Here is a 23,240-nt window from a genome sequence, read left to right on the forward strand (position 1 = left end):
GTGTGGTTATCTGAGAGGAGGCTGTTGATGAGTCTTTTGTTTTGCATCACTCTCTTTGATGACATTGCTCCTTATCGCTGTTTGGTTCGCAAGTGGGTTGAATAGAGGATTGAATGCGGTTTGAGAGAGAGGCAGTGAGGTTGAAAGCAACTTGGCTTGATGCCAAATGTAGTGGCACTGACATTGGGAATTGCATGGAGGCATGAGAGTTTGCATGGTTAATCAGCTGGAGCCGCACTGAAGGTTCGCCTGCCACGTTTGTATAAGAAGGCAAATGCATGCCCACAACACGCAACAGAGGCAGTAATGAGGCATTGTTGCTAAAACCATCATGGGATGGAGTTGGCAATTTTAGGTGGGTGGTCGCTCGTGACGACATGGGGCCAATGAGTAGGTTCAAGGCTTATGTGATGGAATTCTACTCTCGATTTCTTATCAAAGCGATCTGTTTCAAATGGAAATGCCCTACCTTTGAGTGCCTAGATCAAGGCTTATGTGATGGAATTCTACTCTCGATTTCTTATCAAAGCGATCTGTTTCAAATGGAAATGCCCTACCTTTGAGTGCCTAGATCAACCACTTGATATTTTGTGCCTAGTGGAATACAATTATTCTCAAAGCCTGTTTGTCAGCAAGGTTGGGTTGCCCCCGCTGCGTGGGCCCAAGCCTTGTTCGTGCTGTACAGAATTTGGCGAGGAATTCAAGATGTCAGCGAAACTCCCCCTCGATGCAGATTCTCAAGGGAGCCACGAGACAAGGTTTGGGAAATTAATTTTACAGAGCCTTACATCAATCCTTTTCATAATAGAAATTGTAATTTTGAACAAGCTTTTTCTTTATATTGAAATCTAAATATACCTAAATCTGAATTTTTTTAGGTGGTGTTTTTCCTGCTTCCCTCAATTAAAGGTGTAGAAATTGGAGAACCTTGCCATGAGAAAGGAATCTATCGGAAAAAAAATGCAGATCTGCAACCCTAAAAGATTCAGGAGACGTACACCCACATTCTCAACTGTCACCATTTTTCGAACCTTTTTTATTTGTTTTGTTTCTAGAGATAGATTTTTTTTTCCCAATATAGAGGCAATTTCAATTCTGCGCGTGTGATGCTGCGAGCTGTTTGATCAGTCTCTGGATGCTATTTGCGATGGCGGCGGCCTCAGCAATTCCACGAGGAGCTACTGCTGCTGGAATACACAGGCGCGCTCAAGCAGCGGCAGTGGCAGCGGCGGATCTTCTCTCCACACCCAAAGCCCCTCTTCCTTCTGCTTCTGCTGGCTTCTCATTCTGGCATGGATTCGTCTGGTCCAGAAGGAAGGCCGTCCTCTGCCCTGTTGGGATAGTTGTACCGAAGGGCCCTTTCGCTCTCAGTCGTTGTTCCTACAGCTGTAGCAGGTCATTTCTGGTGGAGGAGTGGCAAGGCAGCCGAGATGCCAACGAGGTGGCCGTGTTCTGGGACCTCAACAATTGCGCCGTCCCGGACGAACTCGACCCCTACCGCATCGGACCCAACATAGTGCTTGCACTCCGAACGAATGGCTTCTCTGGACCCATCTCCATCCGTGCCTACGGCAACACTCGCTCGCTCAATGACCAGGACTTCTTGCAAGCGCTCGTAGCCACTGGAGTAGACCTTCACCACGTTCCTGGCGGTAAGGGCATCCTCCCTCTCTTCTCCAGTTTCACCTATTCACTTTGTCGCTACATTTCCTGCCTTATCCAGCTTTAGCCTATTATGTCCATATGCAACTTATGTGGCATCAACTCGATTCTTTGCTAAGACAAGGTTGCAGGGAAATGTCCCTAGATTTGAACCTTTGGTGTGTGGTGTGCCTAACTGATTGAGAAAATTTGTTACCGTGTGTTATCAATGGATGATGGGTTTAATGGTGGCAACTTCATTGTGTTCAATACTCGGAAAGAAATGAAGGATATTGTCATGATTGGTGACTAATCTCTCTTAACTCACAAAATTACAACCTAATCTTGATTATTAGTGAAAAGACACTATTGAAAGGTTGTCTTGTCACAAATGTTATTATGAAGAGGCATGTCCTATCCAAAGGATATGACACTTCGCCGTAAAGACATACCTGTTCACTCAAAAGACAACACTCTTTGATTACCCCCTGCATTCAAGATGTGACTCTTCATTTGTACCTATTCGGGCCCTGTATAAGAATGGCCCTTGTCTCAATGCAACTATGTTTGTTTTAACTCTCAGTATTGAGTCTTTAATCATGTCTTATAAATAACATTAGACCAAGAAGTCCTTAGAGTGGAATCAGAGCAAACAAAGCTCTTACCCTGTTGGAAATATTGTTCATCCCCATATGGACTCCCTGCATGCTTGTATTTGGTCCAATTAATGAGGCCCTACACTGCATATTTTATCTGCTATTTTTTGTACCATTTTTAGGAGCTTTTTCAGCATTTTATGGATTTTTGTCCAAGTCGGCCTGGAGGACCTGATCGACCAGCTCATGAGGACCTATATAAATAGGTGCCTCATTCCCTTGACTTGTACATACTAGCACTCACGGGCCTCCCTCGTGCTGTACCTTCATTCATATTTAGGTTCTTGATTTTGCAGTCTACTATCTACACATATATGCTATTTTATTCTTTGTTCAGATTTACAGCAGTAGCACATATTTCTCACATGGGCATCAGAGCCTAGAATTGCTCTAGGACCTTCGTTTTCTTCATGAACGTGTTGTTTACAAATTTCAGCACAAAAAGACCCGCGTTTTCAGATCTGGGAGCTGCGTTTTCATTTGGCAGTTGCGTTTTTCATTAGAAAGCTGCGTTTTTGTCAAAGGTGCTTCGTTTTCTTCACAAAGCTGTGTTTTCAGCATTTGTGGTGCCATTAAACCTTGGAGATCCATTTCTCTTCTCCTCTTCTGGTTTTTTCACACCCTCCCACCCTACATTTCTTCTTCTTCATCCTCATACTATCTATGCTCAGTTTTAGAGGAGGTCTACTGCGTCTAGCCCTATTTGAAGAGGAGGAGTGAATTAGGCTTAGCAGGGTTTGCATGGAAGAAAGGGAGAGAGTGCTTCTACCCCTTTGTCCAATTTTGTTAATTTGCCCATTTTGCCAAATATGCAATAAGCCTTTTGTCCCCCCCCCCAAAAAAAAACAGATGGAAGACTCTCAAGTTTCTCGGGCACAATCGGCTTGTCGTGAACATTGATAGATTCCCTTTTCCATGCCTCAAATGCTGCAAATTGCTCCTTCTAGGCTGAACCGACATGTTTAGGAGTCGCCTCTCTAAAAATAAAAGAGAGAACATTATAAGCAAATATTTTTTTAAACAACTCACGTTAGCCTTGTATTATCCAAGGCTTTTTACACTTCACCCACATAAGGTGGCCCACACACATACAAAGGAACAAAGCGAAATGCAACCGGCCCCATAGCAAAGCAAAAAAGAAAAACACAAATGTTACATTGGGGAATAACCGACCAGTCTACACATGCAAACGAGTAGCCCATACACATTGAAACGAACACCTTTGAGAGCAACAAGAAATCTGCCGTGCCATCCTTATACTTGCATGATTGAGTTGGTAGAGCTTGCTTTCCGCTCGGGTGGCCTCTTGAATGCTGACTCCTATCCAACTAGTAGCCTGCACAACACCTAAATTACAGATGGCTCCTCAGGTTTGCCCTCTCCATTAAATTTTGGTGGTTGAATCATTAAACAAAATGTGGCATTTCCACATCAGAGAAACCCGTCATTTCATTATTTTACGAGCACATGTCTAGCTCCTGTAGTCTAATAGGGTTGTCCAGATTGAGTAGTGGCACGTGTTGACTCTCCATCTTGGCGTTGAAGTCCTTGAGCAAGAGGGCTTTCCCCAACTGTGAGAACTCCATAATGTCCACATATAATGGTAAGTATGGTGACTGGCCATGCTGCGCGGCATAAGGGGAGTGGTGTAACTCGCCCGGGAAGCGTGGGAGTGGGAGTGCATCGCTTGACCATGAGCACAATTAAACATTTCGGCATTTAATCACAGCCATTTAACAATCCACAAAGCTGAAAATAAAAGTTGCACATATAACTGTTGGAAGGTTGGCGATTTCGAGCTTGTGATCTATGGCTACAGCGTGCCTTGGATTATCCCATAAGTGGAAGCATGGGTAGTTGAAGCGCCATATATAGGGTGTGGTGGCACCTTGTCATAGTCATCTCCTCCGGCCGGTGTTTTGGGGGGCAGCTCACCGGGAGATGGGAGCCCGGTGGAGGGATGTTGCAGTGCCCGTTGAGGGTGTTCGTGGTGCTCGATGGTGATGTGTCTCCTACGTGCGTTAGTCTTCCGCATGCGCATTTTGACATGGTATCAGAGCCCTAGGCTCGTGATAGTTCTTGGGATTTGTGTGATCAAGAAGGGGACTGTTGTGTTGTTGATTAGTGGACTGTATGGGATTGTTCGGGAAGAGGAGAAGCAAGAGAACGGCGGGCTGATTTGCTGGACAGCCATTTGTAACTGTAAGTTCTTCTTTGTTCCCACCCACCCACCCTTTTTCAGAGTACATCCCCGCAATGGCAAATTTGTTAGAGATGGCCGAGAGGCATGTGAAGATCCCTACACTCCCCACGTTCCCAGTGGACTGTCAGTTGGACGGGAACAACTACGGCATATGGAAGGTTATGATGGAATCTGTTCTGGAGTCTTACGACCTTGTTGATTTCATCGTTGTTGGGGTTCCACGGCCGGAAGTAGAGGAAGGGGAGTTACCATCAACCCGAAAGGACCGAGAGGCATAGGCACAGTTGTGGGATCATGTCAATGCTAGGGTCCGTTCATTTATCTTCCTCAATTGCACACCGCAGGTAATCAATCATATCAAGTATATGACGCTGGCCAGAGGTATATGGCACAACAGGGTATCGCCCATGAAGAGGATTTCCTTGGAAGTACAGATGCGGGTTATGAGCCCTGCAAAGTCGTCGACGATGCGGGAGCATATCAACAAGCTGCAAGCTCTTCAGCAGGAAGTTCTCCAGGCTGGGAAGGAGATATCGTCAGAGGACATGGCCATAACGTTGCTGTCGCATTTGTCCTCTCCGTACTCAGCATTTTACTCATCTTTGATTACCAATGGTAGGCTCAGCACCATTACTTGGGAGGAGCTTGTGCCCATGGTCTTGCACCAGGAGAAAAGATTCTCGAACCCTCCTCATGGTGGAGGTTCGGAGGCCTTAACTGGCCAACGGTTGAAAGGCCTTAACATGGGCAAAGGGAAGGCTTCATCGGAGAAGTCTGACGCTGATCGCGAGAAACTAAAGGCACAGAGGACTTGTAATGATTGTGGCGAGAAAGGCCACTATTGGAGGGAGTGTCCCAAGCGGAAGACCGAGAAGGGTGAAGATTCCTCAGTAGCAATCATGAAAACTCCGGTTTTTGTGTACTTGGAGGTGATGGACACCGATGTTTCATTTTCTTCAGGTAGAGAGGAGGTTGGAGCCTGGAGGACTCGGCGCAACGGATACTCGGGAGTGGATTCTAGACAGTGGTGCTTCCAGGCACATGACTCCTTCCTGTTGAGATTTACAGGATCTCTGCAGGTATTCTGGTCACATTCTTACGGGGGATACATCTACTATTCCAGTTCACAGTGAGGGCAGGTTGGAGATAGTTCCCGATGGCAGAGGGGGGAAGCATTCCTCCTAGGTGTTGTATATTCCGTCACTTGGTTTTCATCTGTTGTCAGTGCATCAGGTTTGCAAGACTGGCGCACGGGTGGAGTTTGTTGCTCTTTGGGACAAGGCAACAGGCCAGGTGGTTTGGGAAGGCGGAGTGGAGAATGGAGTTTACAAGCTTTCAGCACTCTTTCTCCCAGGTCCTCAGGCTTGTGATGAGTGGCAGTCTGGTAATGGCCACTTAAGTGTGGATATGCTGCAGGTGCAGGCTCTCCGGGACCAGATGGAGGATAGCTTGCCAGTTGATGGCAACAGTTGGCAGGAACTTTCCAATACTGATGTTGGTGGTTCTTGTGTTCATTAGTCAGAGGAAACTGAACAGGTAACTTATGCTCTGATGTCTCGTAGCATTTGGGGCAAAGAAACTCCTGTAGATGAGGATGTTCTTTCCACGGGGACCTCTCGGAAAGCCAAGCAGGTGGCAGTTGATTACTTGTAGAAGGAGGTGGATTCTCCAGGCTTTGTGGTTCCGGATTCAGAGGGGGTGGTTGACAGGTTTCAGAAGGCCTTGCGTGGTCTTCAGCAGGTTTCCAAGACTTGGCTTTCCACCGTTCAGGTGTTGATCCTTGTGAGCAGTGTGATGTCTCTTTGACTCGGAAGCAGAATGGTCCATTGATTTGGTTGATGGATACCGGATTGGACGGGAGCTTCCTGATGAGGCAATTGAGCTCATGGTTGCAGATGACTCTTTGGGAGGTAGGATTGCGTATCTTCTGGTTTTTGCGGCATGCGAAGGAACATAGACTCTTTTACACAGGAGGGGGATTGATGGATGGAGTCCAACTCCACGGTTGGAGTGACTCAGATTGGGGAGGAGATCCGGACATGAGGAGATCTACTTCAGGATTAGGAGCAGTTTTACAGAGCAGTAAGAGGTAGTCATCTTTTGCCTTGTCGTCGAAAGAGGCAGAGTACCGGGTTGCTTGTGATGTTGCTTGTGAGGTGGTGAGGTTGCAGAGGTTGCATTGCAGGATTGGGCTTCCACTAGAGGAACCCACGGTCATCCAGAGGCACTCTGTTCGTGAACAGATCGTTGCTGATGACATCTTGTTAGAGTTCTATTCGATGGAGGACAATACGGTGGACGTCTTCACGAAGTCGCTATCTCAGGATTTGCTTAGGTGGCACCCCAGCTCCCTGTGGTGGTTGGTTTCACAGCTAGGAGCTGAGAGGGGGTGTTAGAAGTCATCTCCTGTCTTTATGTACACACCAGGGCCTTTGTTGTGGGTGTGCCCGCCCTTGTAGGTGTTTTCTCATTTTTCCTCACTCCTTGTATTTTTTCCCATATTTTTTCCATTTTTCGAGTGGCTTGGGTGGCATTTCTTTGGTGGCAGGAGGTCTTGGTAGGTGGCCGACTGTAGCTGTGAGCCTATTTGGTATTGGCCGTGTCATGGCCCTGTGAAAATGGAACAGCACAAGTGTGGGGATGGTGGTTGTTGAGTCAAAATATTAAATGATTCACATGTGGGGTGCCCGGACAGAGATAATGATGTGTGGACATCCCTAGGTGTGAAGGGGGGAACTAGAACATTAATATTTTAATGTTATATGTGTGGTTGCCCCTAGGCCTTAGTACAGCTCTGTACGGACAGGCTGCTGCAGGTATACCTTCTGGTACAGGCTGCGCACAGGTACAGAGTCGTTGCTGCGGGTACATCTGCTGGTATAGGCTGCACACAGATACACAACTGCTGCTGCAGGTTCTGTTTCAGGTACAGTTGTACGGACAGCTGTACGGACAGAACAGAAGCTGGCGGTGTTGGACAGTACAGGTGCTGGCGGCGCTGGACAGACCTGGTACAGGCAGCGCTGAACTAGCTGAGCAGGTACAGTCGGGTACAGAGACTGGCTGCAGGCGGCGCATGCAAGTACAGTGACACGTGGCAAGTACGGACTGGTACATTGCAGATTTTCAGGTCTGTACAGTCAGGTACAGTACTGAGGTGGCTGCAGAGAGGAAGGTACAGACAGGTACACCCACACGTGTGAAGCAGAGTTGTTGAAACAAGCGTGCAAGTACAGACTGATACAACCACTTCCTCCGATGCAGATCCACGAGCTGATTTTGGTAAGCTCTGAATTTATTCATGTATCTCTCTTTCCATTGGCTGATGTCTGTTGCAGATTTGAGCTATCTGGCCCCTTGTGAGAGGAGGGGTATGGCAGATTGAAAAGGGTGGAGACAGAGATTGAACAGTGAATGTATGTTTGTGCTGAGATGTTGAATCATGTGCATGAGATATGCCAGATGTATGCTCATGGCTGCCCTGCTAAACGGTCTTGGCTGATCAGAGGGAGGCACAGAGTGTTGCTTTGAGACACAGATCTGTGTGTGTGAATCCTCTGTGCTAAGAGGTATTGTGGGCTGTCAGATTGCACATACAGGTGTATTCTCTTGGCTAATTTTGTTGTACTCAGCCTTACATATTTTTGAAATTGAATAAAGAAATACGGCAAGGGGCGCCAAGCTTTGGGGCCAACAGGTGTCGTTCTATTTTCAGATTTGGGGCACTCTAGCTCCAATCTATTTTGTTTTCATATCTAGACTACAAGTGGACGGGTGACTGCTAGTCTACCGCACTTTGGTTTCTACCAGAGGCCGGTTTCAAGGTTCCGTTGCCGGGACCTATCATCAACTTGCTAAAGGGGGTGAGCTCGTGGTTTCCTCGAGGAAAGTCATCGTTGAAAAATTCAGCAATATGTCTGATACAGAGGATGAGTACTTCTATCATGAAGAGGAAGAGCAAGAGACCTCTCCTGAGAGAGATGTATCTGAGGATATTCTTGCAGGAGAACAAGCTGCAGATGTTGAGCAATATGAGGATGTAACACAGCCAGAAGATGTACTTGGTAAAGAGGATTATGATGCTCGGTTTAAAGATCGTCTGGCTGGTGCTATGGATGTGTTTATGCAGCTCACACAAAGTGAGAAGTTTGCTGAATTTATGAGATCCCACACAGAGCCCGAAAAGAAGAAGAAGAAGGTGCGTTCTAAGAACCTTCCTCAAGGTCATAGTGGTGCCATCCCATAGGATCCATCTTTTGGCCAGTTTCCGAACATGCAGCATGCTTATGGTGTAAACTCTCAGAGTTCCTTCTTTGGACAGCCATCCATTCCTCAGCAGAATATGCATCCAGGTTATTTTGGTGGTGGCTCTGTGTTCCAATCCATGACTGGGGGTTACCCTCAGGGACGCACGGGTATGCCAGGGCCTCTTGGAGCAAATTTTTAGCCTGGTATGCAGGGGAATATGTATGGTGGTATGCAGTCCGGTATGCAAGGAAACATGTTTGGGGGCATGCAACCTGGAATGCAAGCAAATATGTATGGTGGCATGCAGCCAGGTATGCATAATGGTATGTTTGGAAACATGGCTGGAATGTATGGCATGCCAGGTGTGGGAATGGGTAATGTTGATCTAATGATGGGCATGAATGTTGGGGGCAGCAATTTTGCGAAGCCACTTCCATATGATAATCTAACGCCTATCGGTAAGGCGAAAGATTATAAGGAAGGGGGAGCTGCTCTGAAGTTTGATACATTCAGTGGGGCCAAAGATAAACTTAAAGCACTCACCTTTTTACAGCAGTTTGATGCTGCTTTTTCTGGTGGGAATTACACAGAGTCCTTTAAGGTGAGGAAAGCTGCCACTTTTCTCAAAGGCAATGCTTTGCAGTGGTGGTCTACTCTTCTTTTGCAGGGCATAGCACCCACTACTTGGGTACAATTTAAACAGGTTTTCTCTTCCGTATGGCTCACATCTACATTTGAGGTGGATGTTATGACCGCATGGCACAAGTTGGATGCTTCAAAATGTGAAAATTTGGAAGATTATAATAAGAAGTTTTGGGAAGCTTTACTCCCAAAGACTTCTTACCGTGCAGTGCCTTTGTTTGAGCAGGTAGAGAAGTATTGTTGTGGGCTGCCCAAGGAGGTGCGTGATTATTGTATCAAGACTCGAGTAACGAACATGTAACAGATGATAGAGAATGCTATGACAGCTAATGCGTTACTCACTGGAGGATCATTTGGGTTTAAAGGAAGTAAGAACTTGAGCAAGAAAGCTGAAAAATCTGGGCATGCTTCTCGTGATGCTAAAAGGTCTTTAGAGACGCGGTATAAGAAGTTGCCAATGCCCAAGAGAACTTCTGAGGAAAGACAGGCTTTGAGAGATGCTCGGAAGTGTTTTTACTGTACAGAAGAGGGACATATGTCATTTAATTGTCGCAAAAGAAAGTCCCAAAAGGACTCTGACAATAAAGGAGAGCCCAAGTCAAAGAAACCAAAACCTTCTGTAGGGTTAGTTCCAGATCTAGTTGGGGAACAGCCAGGTGGTGAAGAGACAGAGTTGTGCAGGGCATGGGGCAAAGTGAGAGATCAGAATGCCTTGATATTCTTTGACACAGGAGCTAGAGCTAACTTCATTTCAGCAGATTTGGCTAGCCGATTGGGGATTCGTGCACAGGAGATGGGGCCGTTATATGAGGCTAACATGGCTTGTCCAGGGTGCCACAGAGTACATGCGGTGGTGGATACATATAATAGGAAAATCACTTTGACTCATAGAGGGAAAGAACATGTATTGGATGTGAAACTTAAAGGGGAATCTGTTTCTATTGTATCCGCATCGGCAATTTCATCAGTAATGAAAAAGCATCTTTCCGCGTACTTGATTTATGTAAAGGATGCACAAGATGATGAGTCTAAGTCTAATTTGTCTATGTTAGATAAGGACAGGATTGATTTCTTATGTGGGTTCCAAGATTGTTTTTCCGAGTCATTGCCAGGAGAACTTCCTCCTGAGAGGCCAGAAGATCATGCCATTGATCTAATTCCTGGTAGTACTCCACCGAATAGACCGCCGTACCGTGTTAGTGCAGCCCAACAGGAAGAAATTATGAGTCAGGTGCAGGAGCGTCTGACTCAAGGGTTGATACAGCCTAGCTGATCACCCTTTTGCTCACCTGTACTGTTAGTGCAAAAGAAGGATGGTTCTTGGCGCATGTGTATTGATTACAAGGCGCTGAACAAGAATACCATCAAGAATCGATTCCCCATACCGAGGATCGATGACATTTTGGATCGCTTACAGGGCTCCACAGTCTTTAGTCGCATTGACTTGAAAAGCGGGTATCATCAGATATGTATTAGACCCGAGGATGTGCATAAGACAGCATTCCGAACCACGTTTGGGTTGTATGAGTTTTTGGTTATGCCCTTTGGTTTGACAAATGCACCTGCCACATTTAACAGAATGATGGACAGGATTTCCAGGCCTCATAGAGCGTTTGTGGGCACATTCTTTGATGATATGATTGTGCATTCACAAACTGAGGAAGAGCATAGAAGGCATTTGACCATTGTGTTTGCAGAACTCAAGAACCATAGGCTGGTTGTTAATGGCAAAAAGGGTGAGTTCTTTTTGCAAGAGATACATTTCTTGGGGCATATAGTGTCTAAGCATGGAGTCCGTATGGATCCAACAAAGGTGGAAGCAATTCTGAATTGGCCAGATTTGAGGACCGTGCATGATGTACGCAGCTTTCTAGGATTGTGTTCCTATTACCGGCGGTACATACGGTACTTTGCTGAAATTGCTTCGCCTCTTCATGCCTTAACAAAGAAGGCAACTCCGTTTAGATGGGCTGATCGGGAAATTACAGCATTCAAAAAGCTCAAAGAAAAGCTTACTTCGGATCCAGTATTGATGTTACCGGACCTCCGAAAGGCTTTATTGTCCAGTGTGATGCATGCGGAAGTAGCATTGGTGCAGTTCTCATGCAAGAGGGACATGTTATCGCCTATGAGAGTAGAATATTGCAAGATGCCGAGAAGCATTTACAGGTTTATGAGAAAGAGATGTTGGCTGTAATTCACGCTCTTTCTACATGGAAACACTACTTGCTTGGGGCTGATTTCACTGTGCAGACAGATCATCAGACGTTGCGTTATTTCCTCACGCAAACTAAGCTTTCAGAAAAGCATATGCATTGGGCAAACTTTTTGTCTATGTTTCACTTCCAGATTGTGCATGTGGAAGGCAAAAAGAATGTAGTGGCAGATGCTTTGTCACGCAAACCAGAGGTCTCTGCAGTTTCACTTGCTTATCATCATGAGCTTGATGAAATGAAAGAGCAGTATGCCCATGATGAGGACTTTGACATGTTGTATGATCAGATGTCTGAGGGTCAGCGGCATGAGCACTACACTCTCAGAGATGGATTTTTATTGATGCATGGCAGACTGTGTGTTACCAGGCCATTGCGACTCAAGGTTATGATTGAAAGTCATACTCCAGCGTATGCAGGTCATAGAGGTATTGACGCCACGGTAAAAGCAGTGGAGACTTTCTTTTATTGGCCAACCTTGAGAAGAGATGTTGATGCCTTTGTGAGGCAATGCATCGTATGTCAGAAGGTAAAGTTTGACCGTCAAAAGACACCAGGGTTATTACAGCCTTTACCTATTCCAGATAGACCTTGGGAGAGCATTGCCATGGATTTTATATTTGATCTTCCACGGACACAAACGGGCAATGATGGCATTTGGATTATCATATGCAGGTTCAGTAAGTAGGCTCATTTCATTCCCGTGCGTAAGACGATCAAAGTGGATCATATGGTGAAGTTGTTCATGGTGAACATCTTCAAGTATCATGGCTTGCCTACGTCAATCATTAGTGACCGTGATCCACAGATGACGAGTTTGTTCAGGAGAGGATTGTTTGACATCATGGCTACAACTCTTAAGTTTTCATCGTCATTTCATCCACAAACAGATGGTCAGTCAGAAGAGGCTAACTCTACAGTGTTGGATCTTCTTAAGTGTTATGTGTCAGAGCACAAGCAACAATGGGAAAAGTATCTTCCTTTGGTGGAGTTTGCATATAACAACACTGTTCATACCTCGACAGGCAACGCGCCTTTTGAGATTGTGGAAGGAGGGAAGAAGGTACCACCCATTTTGCACACAAAGGAGAAAATCTTTGATGACTGATCAGTATGTAGAAAACATGGATGAAGCTTATCGGAGAGTTAAGTTGGCACTCCAGAAAACTTAGCAGAAGCAAAAGAAAGCCGCAGACCGTCACAGACGTGCTTTAGAGTTTGCATTGGGTGATTGGGTTCTTTTGCGCTTTGAAAAGGCTAGACTCAAGAAGATGAAGGGTAAAGAGCGCTTATTCCCTAAGTTGAGCATGCGTTATTATGGGCCTTTTTAGGTATTGGAAAAGATTGGTGAGGTAGCCTATCGTTTGAAGCTACCAGATCACTGGAGGATTCACAATGCTTTTCACGTGAGTCTCCTTAGACCTTTCTGTGGGGATGTGCCTGAGGATGTATCAGATGAGGCTCAGCCGGAAGTTGAAGAACTTGATGAGGTTCTTATTCCAGAGCAGATACTGGCACATAAGGAAAGAAAGGTACGAGGTAAAGTTTCCCGTCGCTATCTTGTGAAGTTCAAGAACTATTCACCGATGGATACGAAGTGGATGGAGGAAGGTGACTTAACAGATTCACCTCAGGTTTTGCAGCTTTATCTCGAAGCCTTTGAGTTAGAGCCGACTCTTGTTGTGGCTCATTCAGGTTCAGCAGAGCATGGGTGTGGAGCATTACCTGATGCTCAAGAGGGGGGTAGCACCTCCACTCCCTTGATACAGACAGGCTCAGATGACATCTAGAGGTCGCTTGGTGCAGTTTTTATCTCACCCGAAGGTACTGATGGCTGACAGTACATCTGTTTATGGGACTTCTATGATATATGTGTACTAGTCACATGGAATATTGTGGTTGTGTATGCTTCACAGTGGTATACAACTTGGACTACTACTACGCCATTGGTTTGCAGTGAATGTTGATACATGTACATGGCTTAGAGAGATTGGGAGTTGATCTTGCCATATTGCATATTTCACTTTGGATATTTTGCTGTATCACCAGAATGCAATCGAGGACGCTTGCCATTTTTCAAGAGGGGGGTATGTCATGGCCCTGTGAAAATGGAACAGCGCAAGTGTGGGCATGGTGGTTGTTGAGTCAAAATATTAAATGATTCACATGTGGGTTGCCCGGACAGAGATAATGATGTGTGGACACCTCTAGGTGTGAAGGGGGGAACTAGAACATTAATATTTTAATGTTATATGTGTGGTTGCCCCTAGGCCTTAGTGGCCCCTAGGGAACTTTAATAATTATTAAAGTTGGGGCCCTAGGATTAATATGGGGAGGGGGCAACTCCACTTTTGGAGTGCATGCCTCTCTCTCTTCATTCTCTCTCTTGTTTTTGGAAAAAGGCGTGTAGCATACGTGCATGTTGCAAGCGTGGAGAGCAAGAGGAAACAAGTCGGCTGCTGCTGAAGTTTGCTACTGATTTTTCTGTGCAAAACAAGCCATACAAACCAGCCGTACAGCTCTGTACGGATAGGCTGCTGCGGGTACACGTTCTGGTACAGGCTGCGCACAGGTACAGAACTGTTGATGCAAGTTCTGTTGCAGGTACAGTTGTATGGACAGCTCTACGGACATAACAGGTGCAGGCGGCGTTGCACAGACCTGGTACAGACGGCGCTGAACTGGCTGAGCAGGTACAGTTGGGTACAGAGACTGGCTGTAGGCGGCGCATGCAAGTACAGTGACACGTGGCAAGTACGGATTGGTACATTGCAGATTTTCAGGTCTGTACAGTCAGGTACAGTACTGAGGTGGCTGCAGAGAGGAAGGTACAGACAGGTACACCCACACGTGTGAAGCAGAGTTGTTGAAACAAGCGTGCAAATACAGACTGGTACAACCACTTCCTCCGGTGTAGATCCACGAGCTGATTTTGATAAGCTCCGAATTTGTTCATGTATCTCTCTTTCCATTGGCTTATGTCTGTTGCAGATTTGAGCTATCTGGCCCCTTGTGAGAGGAGGGGTATGGCAGATTGAAAAGGGTGGAGACAGAGATTGAACAGTGAATGTATGTTTGTGCTGAGATGTTGAATCATGTGCATGAGATATGCCAGATGTATGCTCATGGTTGCCCTGCTAAATGGTCTTGGCTGATCAGAGGGAGGCACAGAGTGTTGCTTTGAGACACAGATCTGTGTGTGTGAATCCTCTGTGCTAAGAGGTGTTGTGGGCTGTCAGATTGGACATACAGGTGTATTCTCTTGGCTGATTTTCTTGTACTCAGCCTTACATATTTTTGAAATTGAATAAAGAAATACCGCAAGGGGCGCCAAGCTTTGGGGCCAACAGGTGTCGTTCTATTTTCAGATTTGGGGCACTCTAGCTCCAATCTATTTTGTTTTCATATCTAGACTACAAGTGGACGGGTGACTGCTAGTCTACCGCACTTTGGTTTCTACCAGAGGCCGGTTTCAAGGTTCCGTTGCCGGGACCTATCGTCAACTTTCTAAAGGGGGTGAGCTCGTGGTTGCCTCGAGGAAAGTCATCGCTGAAAAATTCAGCAATATGTCTGATACAGAGGATGAGTACTTCTATCATGAAGAGGAAGAGCAAGAGACCTCTCCTGAGAGAGATGTATCTGAGGATATTCTTGCAGGAGAACAGGCTGCAGATGCTGAGCAATATCAGGATGTAACACAGCCAGAAGATGTACTTGGTAAAGAGGATGATGATGCTCAGTTTAAAGATCGTTTGGCTGGTGTTATGGATGTGTTTATGCAGCTCACACAAAGTGAGAAGTTTGCTGAATTTATGAGATCCTCCACAGAGCCCGAAAAGAAGAAGAAGAAGGTGCGTTCTAAGAACCTTCCTCAAGGTCATAGTGGTGCCATCCCACAGGATCCATCTTTTGGCCAGTTTCCGAACATGCAGCATGCTTATGGTGTAAACTCTCAGAGTTCCTTCTTTGGACAGCCATCCATTCCTCAGCAGAATATGCATCCAGGTTGCATGATGTACGCAGCTTTCTAGGATTGTGTTCCTATTACCGGCGGTACATACGGTACTTTGCTGAAATTGCTTCGCCTCTTCATGCCTTAACAAAGAAGGCAACTCCGTTTAGATGGGCTGATCGGGAAATTACAGCATTCAAAAAGCTCAAAGAAAAGCTTACTTCGGATCCAGTATTGAGCTTACCGGACCTCCGAAAGGCTTTTATTGTCCAGTGTGATGCATGCGGAAGTAGCATTGGTGGAGTTCTCATGCAAGAGGGACATGTTATCGCCTATGAGAGTAGAATATTGCAAGATGCCGAGAAGCATTTACAGGTTTATGAGAAAGAGATGTTGGCTGTAATTCACGCTCTTTCTACATGGAAACACTACTTGCTTGGGGCTGATTTCACTGTGGAGACAGATCATCAGACCTTGCGTTATTTACTCACGCAAACTAAGCTTTCAGAAAAGCATATGCGTTGGGCAAACTTCTTGTCTATGTTTCACTTCCAGATTGTGCATGTGGAAGGCAAAAAGAATGTAGTGGCAGATGCTTTGTCACGCAAACCAGAGGTCTCTGCAGTTTCACTTGCTTATCATCATGAGCTTGATGAAATGAAAGAGCAGTATGCCCATGATGAGGACTTTGACATGTTGTATGATCAGATGTCTGAGGGTCAGCGGCATGAGCACTACACTCTCAGAGATGGATTTTTATTGATGCATGGCAGACTGTGTGTTACCAGGCCATTGCGACTCAAGGTTATGATTGAAAGTCATACTCCAGCGTATGCAGGTCATAGAGGTATTGAGGCCACGGTAAAAGCAGTGGAGACTTTCTTTTATTGGCCAACCTTGAGAAGAGATGTTGATGCCTTTGTGAGGCAATGTATCGTATGTCAGAAGGTAAAGTTTGACCGTCAAAAGACAGGGTTATTACAGCCTTTACCTATTCCAAATAGACCTTGGGAGAGCATTGCCATGGATTTTATATTTGATCTTCCACGGACACAAACGGGCAATGATGGCATTTGGATTATCATATGCAGGTTCAATAAGCAGGCTCATTTCATTCCCGTGCGTAAGACGATCAAAGTGGATCATATGGTGAAGTTGTTCATGGCGAACATCTTCAAGTATCATGGCTCGCCTACGTCAATCATTAGTGACCGCCGTGATCCACGGATGACGAGTTTGTTCTGGAGAGGGTTGTTTGACAGCCATCCATTCCTCAGCAGAATATGCATCCAGGTTATTTTGGTGGTGTTTCTGTGTTCCAATCCATGACTGGGGGTTACCCTCAGGGAGGCATGGGTATGCCAGGGCCTTTTGGAGCAAATTTTTAGCCTGGTATGCAGGGGAATATGTATGGTGGTATGCAATCCGGTATGCAAGGAAACATGTTTGGGGGCATGCAACTTGGAATGCAAGCAAATATGTATGGTGGCATGCAGCCAGGTATGCATAATGGTATGTTTGGATGTCCATCCTCATCATTATTCTCCACTGGGACTATACTGTAGTACTGCCAACTCTCCATGTGTGGTCGGTTGACACATCTTCTCCACTAGCCTTGCATACAAACATCACAAAAACATGACAACCTCCTACATCTCAAAGAGTAAGAGTTAGTTTTGGTGAATAACCATTCACATAATGTAGGGAGTGTGTATTAGGGATATTAGGTTTGTAGTCCCACTTTTGTGATCTTTGCACCTCACACTTACTTTGATTTCCTAGAAGACACGAGTTTTGACCAATTCACTGCATTTAACAACTTCAAACCTAGACCTAAGGAAAAATACCACATCAGTAGCACATTTTAGAATTTCACCCCATTCAACTTGAGTTGATCTACAATGAGTGCTCTCTTAACCACAACACCTGCCCCATCATATACTCCTTTCCCATGACCTGAAGTAAAGAAGTTTTTCTGGTGGTAATTACATAGAGTCCTCTAAGGTGAGGAAAGCTGCCACTTTTCTCAAAGGCAATGCTTTGCAGTGGTGGTCTACTCTTCTTTTGCAGGGCATAGCACCCACTACTTGGGTACAATTTAAACAGGTTTTCTCTTCCGTATGGCTCACATCTACATTTGAGGTGGATGTTATGACCGCATAGCACAAGTTGGATGCTTCAAAATGTGAAAATTTGGAAGATTATAATAAGAAGTTTTGGGAAGCTTTACTCCCAGTGACTTCTTACCGTGCAGTGCCTTTGTCTGAGCAGGTAGAGAAGTATTGTTGTGGGCTGCCCAAGGAGGTGCGTGATTATTGTATTAAGACTGGAGTAACGAACATGTCACAGATGATAGAGAATGCTATGACAGCTAGTGCGTTACTCACTGGAGGATCATCTGGGTTTAAAGGAAGTAAGATCTCGAGCAAGAAAGCTGAAAAATCTGGGCATGCTTCTCGTGATGCTAAAAGGTCTTCAGAGACGCGGTATAAGAAGTTGCCAATGCCCAAGAGAACTTCTGAGGAAAGACAGGCTTTGAGAGATGCTCGGAAGTGTTTTTACTGTACAGAAGAGGGACATATGTCATTTAATTGTCGCAAAAGAGAGTCCCAAAAGGACTCTGACAACAAAGGAGAGCCCAAGTCAAAGAAACCAAAACCTTCTGCAGGGTTAGTTCCAGATCTAGTTGGGGAACAGCCAGGTGGTGAAGAGACAGAGTTGTGCAGGGCATGGGGCAAAGTGAGAGATCAGAATGCCTTGATATTCTTTGACACAGGAGCTAGAGCTAACTTCATTTCAGCAGATTTGGCTGGCCGATTGGGGATTCGTGCACAGGAGATGGGGCCGTTATATGAGGCTAACATGGCGTGTCCAGGGTATTCACAACTCGTTACTCCTATCATTGGGAAGCTCAGGCTTCATTTGCAGGGTTATGTGGACAGCGAAGAGTTTTTCATCATGCCTCTGGATGGCTGTGATGTTTTGTTGGGTATGCCATGGTGCCACAGAGTACATGCGGTGGTGGATACATATAATAGGAAAATCACTCTGACTCATAGAGGGAAAGAACATGTATTGGATGTGAAACTTAAAGGGGAATCTGTTTCTATTGTATCCGCATCGGCAATTTCATCTGTTATGAAAAAGCATCTTTCCGCGTACTTGATTTATGTAAAGGATGCACAAGATGATGAGTCTAAGTCTAATTTGTCTATGTTAGATAAGGACAGGACTGATTTCTTATGTGGGTTCCAAGATTGTTTTTCCGAGTCATTGCCAGGAGAACTTCCTCCTGAGAGGCCAGAAGATCATGCCATTGATCTAATTCCTGGTAGTACTCCACCGAATAGACCGCTGTACCGTGTTAGTGCAGCCCAACAGGAAGAAATTATGAGTCAGGTACAGGAGCGTCTGACTAAAGGGTTGATACAGCCTAGCTGATCACCCTTTTGCTCACCTGTACTCTTAGTGCAAAAGAAGGATGGTTCTTGGCGCATTTGTATTGATTACAAGGCGCTGAACAAGAATACCATCAAGAATCGATTCCCCATACCGAGGATCGATGACATTTTGGACCGCTCACAGGGCTCCACAGTCTTTAGTCGCATTGACTTGAAAAGCGGGTATCATCAGATATGTATTAGACCCGAGGATGTGCATAAGACAGCATTCCGAACCACGTTTGGGTTGTATGAGTTTTTGGTTATGCCCTTTGGTTTGACAAATGCACCTGCCACATTTAACAGAATGATGGACAGGATTTCCAGGCCTCATAGAGCGTTTGTGGGCACATTCTTTGATGATATGATTGTGCATTCACAAACTGAGGAAGAGCATAGAAGGCATTTGACCATTGTGTTTGCCGAACTCAAGAAGCATAGGCTGGTTGTTAATTGCGAAAAGGGTGAGTTCTTTTTGCAAGAGATACATTTCTTGGGGCATATAGTGTCTAAGCATGGAGTCCGTATGGATCCAGCAAAGGTGGAAGCAATTCTGAATTGGCCAGATTTGAGGACCGTGCATGATGTACGCAGCTTTCTAGGATTGTGTTCCTATTACCGGCGGTACATACGGTACTTTGCTGAAATTGCTTCGCCTCTTCATGCCTTAACAAAGAAGGCAACTCCGTTTAGATGGGCTGATCCGGAAATTACAACATTCAAAAAGCTCAAAGAAAAGCTTACTTCGGATCCAGTATTGATGTTACCGGACCTCCGAAAGGCTTTTATTGTCTAGTGTGATGCATGCGGAAGTAGCATTGGTGCAGTTCTCATGCAAGAGGAACATGTTATCGCCTATGAGAGTAGAATATTGCAAGATGCCGAGAAGCATTTACAGGTTTATGAAAAAGAGATGTTGGCTGTAATTCACGCTCTTTCTACATGGAAACACTACTTGCTTGGGGCTGATTTCACTGTGCGGACAGATCATCAGACCTTGCGTTATTTCCTCACGCAAACTAAGCTTTCAGAAAAGCATATGCATTGGGCAAACTTTTTGTCTATGTTTCACTTCCAGATTGTGCATGTGGAAGGCAAAAAGAATGTAGTGGCAGATGCTTTGTCACGCAAACCACAGGTCTCTGCAGTTTCACTTGCTTATCATCATGAGCTTGATGAAATGAAAGAGCAGTATGCCCATGATGAGGACTTTGACATGTTGTATGATCAGATATCTGAGGGTCAGCGGCATGAGCACTACACTCTAATAGATAGATTTTTATTGATGCATGGCAGACTGTGTGTTACCAGGCCATTGCGACTCAAGGTTATGATTGAAAGTCATACTCCAGCGTATGCAGGTCATAGAGGTATTGAGGCCACGGTAAAAGCAGTGGAGACTTTCTTTTATTGGCCAACCTTGAGAAGAGATGTTGATGCCTTTGTGAGGCAATGCATCGTATGTCAGAAGGTAAAGTTTGACCGTCAAAAGACACCAGGGTTATTACAGCCTTTACCTATTCCAGATAGACCTTGGGAGAGCATTGCCATGGATTTTATATTTGATCTTCCACGGACACAAACGGGCAATGATGGCATTTGGATTATCATATGTAGGTTCAGTAAGCAGGCTCATTTCATTCCCTTGCGTAAGACGATCAAAGTGGATCATATGGTGAAGTTGTTCATGGCGAACATCTTCAAGTATCATGGCTTGCCTACGTCAATCATTAGTGACCGTGATCCACGGATGACGAGTTTGTTCTGGAGAGAGTTGTTTGACAACATGGGTACAACTCTCAAGTTTTCATCGTCATTTCATCCACAAAGAGATGGTCAATCAGAAGAGGCTAACTCTACAGTGTTGGATCTTCTTAAGTGTTATGTGTCAGAGCACAAGCAACAATGGGAAAAGTATCTTCCTTTGGTGGAGTTTGCATATAACAACACTGTTCATACCTCGACAGGCAAGGCGCCTTTTGAGATTGTGGAAGGAGGGAAGAAGGTACCACCCATTTTGCACACAAAGGATAAAATCTTTGATGGCTGATCAGTATGTAGAAAACATGGATGAAGCTTATCGGAGAGTTAAGTTGGCACTCCAGAAAACTTAGCAGAAGCAAAAGAAAGCCGCAGCCCGTCACAGACGTGCTTTAGACTTTGCATTGGGTGATTGGGTTCTTTAGCGCTTTGAAAAGGCTAGACTTAAGAAGATGAAGGGTAAAGAGCGAAGAACTTGATGAGGTTCTTATTCCAGAGCACATATTGGCACATAAGGAAAGAAAGGTACGAGGTAAAGTTTCCCGTCGCTATCTTGTGAAGTTCAAGAACTATTCACCGATGGATGCGAAGTGGATGGAGGAAGGTGACTTAACAGAATGACCTCAGTTTTTGCAGCTTTATCTCGAAGCCTTTGAGTTAGAGCCGACTCTTGTTGTGGCTCATTCAGGTTCAGCAGAGCATGGGTCGGGAGCATTACCTGATGCTCAAGAGGGGGGTAGCACCTCCACTCCCTTGATATAGACAGGCTCAGATGTCATCTAGAGGTTGCTTGGTGCAGTTTTTATCTCACCCGAAGGTACTGATGGCTGACAGTACATCTGTTTATGGGACTTCTATGATATATGTGTACTAGTCACATGGAATATTGTGGTTGTGTATGCTTCACAGTGGTATACAACTTGGACTACTACTACGCCATTGGTTTGCACTGAATGTTGATACATGTACATGGCTTAGAGAGATTGGGACGTTGATCTTGCCATATTGTATATTTCACTTTGGATATTTTGTTGTATCACCAGAATGCAATCGAGGACGTTTGCCATTTTTCAAGAGGAGGGTATGTCATGGCCCTGTGAAAATGGAACAGCACAAGTGTGGGCATGGTGGTTACTGAGTCAAAATATTAAATGATTCACATGTGGGGTGCCCGGACAGAGATAATGATGTGTGGACATCCCTAGGTGTGAAGGGGGGAACTAGAACATTAATATTTTAATGTTATATGTGTGGTTGCCGCTAGGCCTTAGTGGCCCCTAGGGAACTTTAATAATTATTAAAGTTGGGGCCCTAGGATTAATATGGGGAGGGGGCAACTCCACTTTTGGAGTGCATGCCTCTCTCTCTTCATTCTCTCTCTTGTTTTTGGAAAAAGGCGTGTAGCATACGTGCATGTTGCAAGCGTGGAGAGCAAGAGGAAACAAGTCGGCTGCTGCAGAAGTTTGCTACTGATTTTTCTGTGCAATACAGGCCATACAAACCAGCCGTACAGCTCTGTACGGAGAGGTTGCTGCAGGTACACCTTCTGGTACAGGCTGCGCACAGGTACAGAGTCGTTGCTGTGGGTACATCTCTTGGTACAGGCTACGCACAGGTACAGAACTGCTGCTTTGCAGGTTCTGTTTGCAGGTACAGTTGTAAGGACAGCTGTACGGACAGAACAGAAGCTGGCGGCGCTGGAGAGTACAGGTGCTGGCGGCGCTGGACAGACCTGGTACAGGCGGCGCTGAACTGGCTGAGCAGGTACAGTTGGGTACAGAGACTGGCTGCAGGTGGCGCATGCAAGTACAGTGACATGTGGCAAGTACGGACTGGTACATTGCAGATTTTCACGTCTATACAGTCAGGTACAGTACTGAGGTGGCTGCAGAGAGGAAGGTACAGACAGGTACACCCACACGTGTGAACCAGAGTTGTTGAAACAAGCGTGCAAGTACAGACTGGTACAACCACTTCCTCCGGTGCAGATCCACGAGCTGATTTTGGTAAGCTCTGAATTTGTTCATGTATCTCTCTTTCCATTGGCTTATGTCTGTTGCAAATTTGAGCTATCTGGCCCCTTGTGAGAGGAGGGGTATGGCAGATTGAAAAGGGTGGAGACAGAGATTGAACAGTGAATGTATGTTTGTGCTGAGATGTTGAATCATGTGCATGAGATATGCCAGATGTATGCTCATGGCTGCCCTGCTAAATGGTCTTGGCTGATCAGAGGGAGGCACAGAGTGTTGCTTTGAGACACAGATCTGTGTGTGTGAATCCTCTGTGCTAAGAGGTATTGTGGGCTGTCAGATTGGACATACAGGTGTATTCTCTTGGTTGATTTTGTTGTACTCAGCCTTACATATTTTTGAAATTGAATAAAGAAATACCGCAAGGGGCGCCAAGCTTTGGGGCCAACAGGTGTCGTTCTATTTTCAGATTTGGGGCACTCTAGCTCCAATCTATTTTGTTTTCATATCTAGA

The 23,240-nt window shown here is 45.4% G+C and overlaps 1 protein-coding gene across 2 annotated transcripts in view; it reads left to right on the forward strand.

The window, feature by feature from the left end:
* The first annotated feature begins 880 nt into the window (after positions 1 to 880).
* The window catches only part of LOC147632228 (uncharacterized), an 87,974-nt gene continuing 65,614 nt past the window's right edge, over positions 881 to 23,240 (forward strand). The window contains exon 1 of one of the 2 annotated variants that reach the window (XM_086808903.1): positions 881 to 1,652. In XM_086808903.1, the coding sequence (XP_086665029.1) occupies positions 1,136 to 1,652 (517 nt within the window). In that variant the 5' untranslated portion in view covers positions 881 to 1,135. The remainder of the gene's footprint in view (positions 1,653 to 23,240) is intronic. The other variant, XM_086808902.1, reaches the window with a different exon arrangement.

The sequence above is a fragment of the Cibotium barometz genome, chromosome 14, assembly GCF_041138505.1.
Source record: "Cibotium barometz isolate CiBa-2024 chromosome 14, ASM4113850v1, whole genome shotgun sequence".
Classification (NCBI taxonomy): domain Eukaryota; kingdom Viridiplantae; phylum Streptophyta; class Polypodiopsida; order Cyatheales; family Cibotiaceae; genus Cibotium; species Cibotium barometz.